The sequence below is a fragment of the Chrysochloris asiatica genome, unplaced genomic scaffold, assembly GCF_000296735.1.
Source record: "Chrysochloris asiatica unplaced genomic scaffold, ChrAsi1.0 scaffold00265, whole genome shotgun sequence".
NCBI classification, from domain to species: domain Eukaryota; kingdom Metazoa; phylum Chordata; class Mammalia; order Afrosoricida; family Chrysochloridae; genus Chrysochloris; species Chrysochloris asiatica.
Genome location: NW_006408783.1, coordinates 219,596 through 223,840, shown reverse-complemented (window position 1 = coordinate 223,840; position 4,245 = coordinate 219,596). Strand labels below are relative to the sequence as shown.

At 40.0% G+C, this 4,245-nt stretch overlaps 1 protein-coding gene across 1 annotated transcript in view; it reads right to left on the bottom strand.

The window, feature by feature from the left end:
• The window catches only part of CAPN9 (calpain 9), a 102,303-nt gene that overhangs the window by 46,962 nt on the left and 51,096 nt on the right, over positions 1-4,245 (bottom strand). The window contains exons 14-16 of the mRNA XM_006874172.1: positions 3,417-3,474; positions 1,569-1,633; positions 767-835 (exon numbers count right to left, since the gene is read on the bottom strand). Coding sequence (XP_006874234.1) covers positions 767-835; positions 1,569-1,633; positions 3,417-3,474 — 192 coding nt within the window. The remainder of the gene's footprint in view (positions 1-766; positions 836-1,568; positions 1,634-3,416; positions 3,475-4,245) is intronic.

Below are 4,245 nucleotides of genomic sequence, written 5' to 3'. Positions count from 1 at the left end.
GCTGTTTAACTTTTGCATGCATATGAAGTTATTGAAAATACCATGGCTTGAGTCAGGTGCACATTAGTCCTCAAACTGACAGTTCTTCAACACTTCAAAGAGGTCTAAAGCAGTCACTGGAGAAATATATCATGTTTGGTAAGGTGCAGGGTCAGAGATAAAGAGGAAGAACCCCAGAGAGATGGATTGGCAAAGTGGCGGCATCAATGGGCTCAAGAGTGGCAACAATTGTGAGGTTGCCCCAAGACCAGGCAGTGTTTTGTTCTGTCGTGCATAGGGTCGCTATGAGTTGGTACCGACTCATGGCACCTAACAACAACAACAAAGAGAGGGTTAGAGCAATGAAAACAGCACCTTCAGAAGTGTATAGCTTCACAGTTTGATATTTTTTGTTTAATAAAAGGCTCTATGATTTTGTTAAGGACCTCAGGTAGCATAGTGGTTACGAATCGGGCTGTGAACCTTGAGGTCAGTAGCTCGAAACTACCAGCTGTTCCATGGGAGAAAGATGAGGTTTTCTGCTCCTGTAAAGATTTACAGCCTCGGAAACCCTGTACAGGGTTGCTAGGAGTCGGAAACGACTCCACGGCACATAACAACGATTTTGTTACAGTACTTTTTGACTTATCTTCGTATCAGAATGTTTTCTCTCTTCCCTTTATGAATACAAAATTTCTAGCCTGCAACATCCAGGCCTTTTAAAATCCACTACTGCTCTAGGTTGTGACTGTCTTCCCATGGCCAGGCACTGAACATGGTGACATACCATCCACGTCTTCAGCTTGTTCCAGAACACTTTGAATTCACCAAATTCTAATTTTCCATTGCCACTAGTCTGTGTCCACGTAGTTAAGGAAAACATGAGCAGTGTTTCAACCAAAAGGAACTCATGGAAACCACAGATGTTGAGATTTTCAGGAGCTTTCTGGGACAGCATCTTGTTGTTAACTGCCAATCCCAACTCATAGCGACCCAATGCACAATGGGATTGGACTGCGGCGATCCATTAGGGTTTTCACTGACTGATTTTCAGAAGTAGATTGCCAGGACTTTCTTCCTGGTTTCATCTGAGTTTGGAAGCTCTGCTGAAATCTGTTCAGATCCTAGCAACAAAGCAAGCCTCCAGTGACAGAGGAGATGGTGGCTGCACAGAAGGTGCACTGACTGGGAATCAGACCCACATCTCCGGCACAGAAAGAGAGAATTTTACCACCGACTCACCACTGGCACAGGTGTTGGGATACTGGTGGTTTCAATTCTTAAACCACAAGTCTCTGAAGAAGAAAAATGGCAGGGGTGAAATGGGGGAGGTATTGGAACGGCCTCAAAAACTCAGAGCTTCTCATTGCTTTGGATAGGGCCCCAAAGTGGAACAAGATCTCAAGTCTTGCCCGCTTCTCTCTCAATTCTGTTCCTAATTCTAGCCCTAGAGTGCTCCATGTCTTTAATTCTCTAGGAAGACTACCTTAGTGGTTAAGGATGCGGCATTTTAGGATAATCTGCATCATGGGAAAACACTCTCGTATGCACATTGACATGTACTTTGGCCCAAGTACTTGGAAGGATACATCCATTAGAGAAATGATGTTTTTACAGGAAATCAGGCTCAGCTTCTTGAACTTGATGTCCTTTCCTGAAATTACACAGGAAAGCAGAATCCATTTGACTTCTGAGACCAATACATCCCATCATCTCATCTGCTGAAGGCCAATCAGTGTGGCCAGGCCCTGCCCCACAGCCTTCTGGGAGGAAACAATTACAAAATGTGGAAAAAGCATTTAAAACTGTGAATATTTTTTCATCCATTTATTCTAATTTTAATAATCCCAAACAATAGGCACATAAAGAATTTGAAACGAGGACTTTTGTTATTAGGTTACTTAAAATGGTAAAAATTAGAAATTATATAAATGACCAATGGAAGGACTGAGCCAATAAATTATAATATCCACATAATGTCTTACCGCATAATTTTTGGGAAGATAGCTAGCAACCCAGGGAACTGCTCATAAAAGTTAAAAAAGAAACAAACAGAGAGAATGGAAGCAAATGCTGTTGAATGGTGATGCATGGAGGGATTGTAATCATTGCAACGAAACGAAATACAATAGGATGAATGTAAAGTTGATGTTCTCCCATGTAAGCTATCACTCAGTTCACAATAAAAACTTAAAAAAAAAAAAGTTAAGCTTAGAAGACAAGATTTTAAACTGTTGGAGAAATGGAAACTCTCACATGTTGCTGGAGGAATACTATAACAACTAAACAGTGCAGTTGCTGTGGAAAACACTCTAGTAGTTACTAAAAAACTAGCCATAGAAATATATAAAGACCCAGCAGTTCCACTCCTAGGTATATACCCAAACGATATTAAAACACAAAGGTCTACACAGATACTTGAACAAATTGAGCAGCATTATTCATAACAGCCCCAAATGGAAACAACCCAAATGCCCATCAATTGATCAATTAAATGTAGTATATTTATATGAGTGGAGTCTTGGTGTGGCGCTGTGGGTTAATGCACCGGACTGCAAAGTCGTTTGACCTGCAAGGTCAGCAGTTCAAGCTCACCAGCTCCTCCTTGGAAACCCTATACAGAGTCCCTATGGGTCAGAACAGACTTAATGGCACTTAACAACAACAACAACATATTTATACAAAAGCGTATTATTCAGCAATAAAAAGAGATCTAATACATATTAAATGAAAATGAACCTTGAAAACATTATGCTGGGGAAAAGAAGTCGGTCATAATCATATACATTGTCTGATTCCACTTTTAATGAAATTAATGAAATAGAGACAGAAAGTAGACCCGGGTCAGTTCTACCTTGTCCTATGGAGTCACTATGAGACTCAGCAATTGTGGGTTTGGTAGTTCTGGGTTGGGATGACTGCCATTGAATATGTTTTTTGGGGGTTGGTAGTGATGAAATGTCCTATAATTGATTATGGTGATAGTTATACAACTCTGTGAAGAGAGTAAAAGCTACTGAATTGTACATTTTAAATGGTGAATAGTATGGTATGTGATTTATATCTTAAAGCTGTTATCTAAAAAAATAAAGGCAAAGAAAATTGCTATCTATAATTTAGTACCACACACGTGTGTGTAGAAACACACAATCACACATATATGTAATATTGTTTATGGGTGGTAAGATTATTGGTGGCCTTTATATTTTTATGGGTGGCCTTAGCCTTTTCTGCATATCTCATTTACTTCCTACAGTGAACCTGTATCATTTTTGTAACCAGAAAATAAACAATGAAAGCTATGTCTAAAGTCTACCTGAAAGCCAGCCCTGGAAAGAAGATCTGAGCTTTGAGGGGTGGGAGGAGACCTGGTGGAGCTGAGGAGGGTATAGGCAACAGATGTGTTACACAGGGCCAAGGATGGGGCAGGTACTTACTTCTTTTCAGCACAGCGTTTAAAACATATTCAAGTTCCTCTGCGTTCACCTCCATGTCCTGTAGAAGTGGAGACAATGGCTTTCCACGGCCCTCAGTACCTGTTGGTTAGCATTTCTGCCCAGTCTGAGTTTCATTGTGTTTAGCAGATGGGCTAGTCCTTAGGATCACGGAGGTGAATGTTGGACTCACTTCGGTTAGCTCCCCAAACCCCTCAAACAAGAGTCACTTGTTGAATTGTCAGGAAACCCCCACCCCTGCTGCACCCAGATGCTTTTTACATGAGAGAAAGTATGGGAGAATTTGTTTAAGTATCCAAGACGGGTGGATTACCCAGTAAGCAAGGTGAGCAAAGGTTTACTTATGCTTACCTGATATAGTAAAAGTAGAAAAATCAAGCTTCTAGCATACCTGAATAAGGTAACTTCAGACAGCAATCAAACTCCATTTTAAATTAAGATTTCCATTTCTACCTTTCTAAAGAAAGCCAACCATCCATTTTCCTTGTCAAAGTGTTAAACAGTTTGAATAAAGAAGAAAATAAGCATCAGAATTCCTAATCTGAAGACTTGTTTAGTGTTCGTTAAACTCATCATCTTAACTGCTCCTTGAATCCTCAGGTGAATTTGTCTAAGCTTCCCCAAACCAGGTAGGTCTGATTTTACATGTAAAAGTCTTTGGATTGGAATTAATTTAACCTTCTTTTCTCCTTAGCCAAATAAATTCATTTTTTGTTTCAAGTACTTCAGTGACAGTTGACTTGATCTGCCTATATCAAAATGTCTACATAGTGAGCTTTAGAAATATTGCTTTAGTCAAGTGGTATCAAGA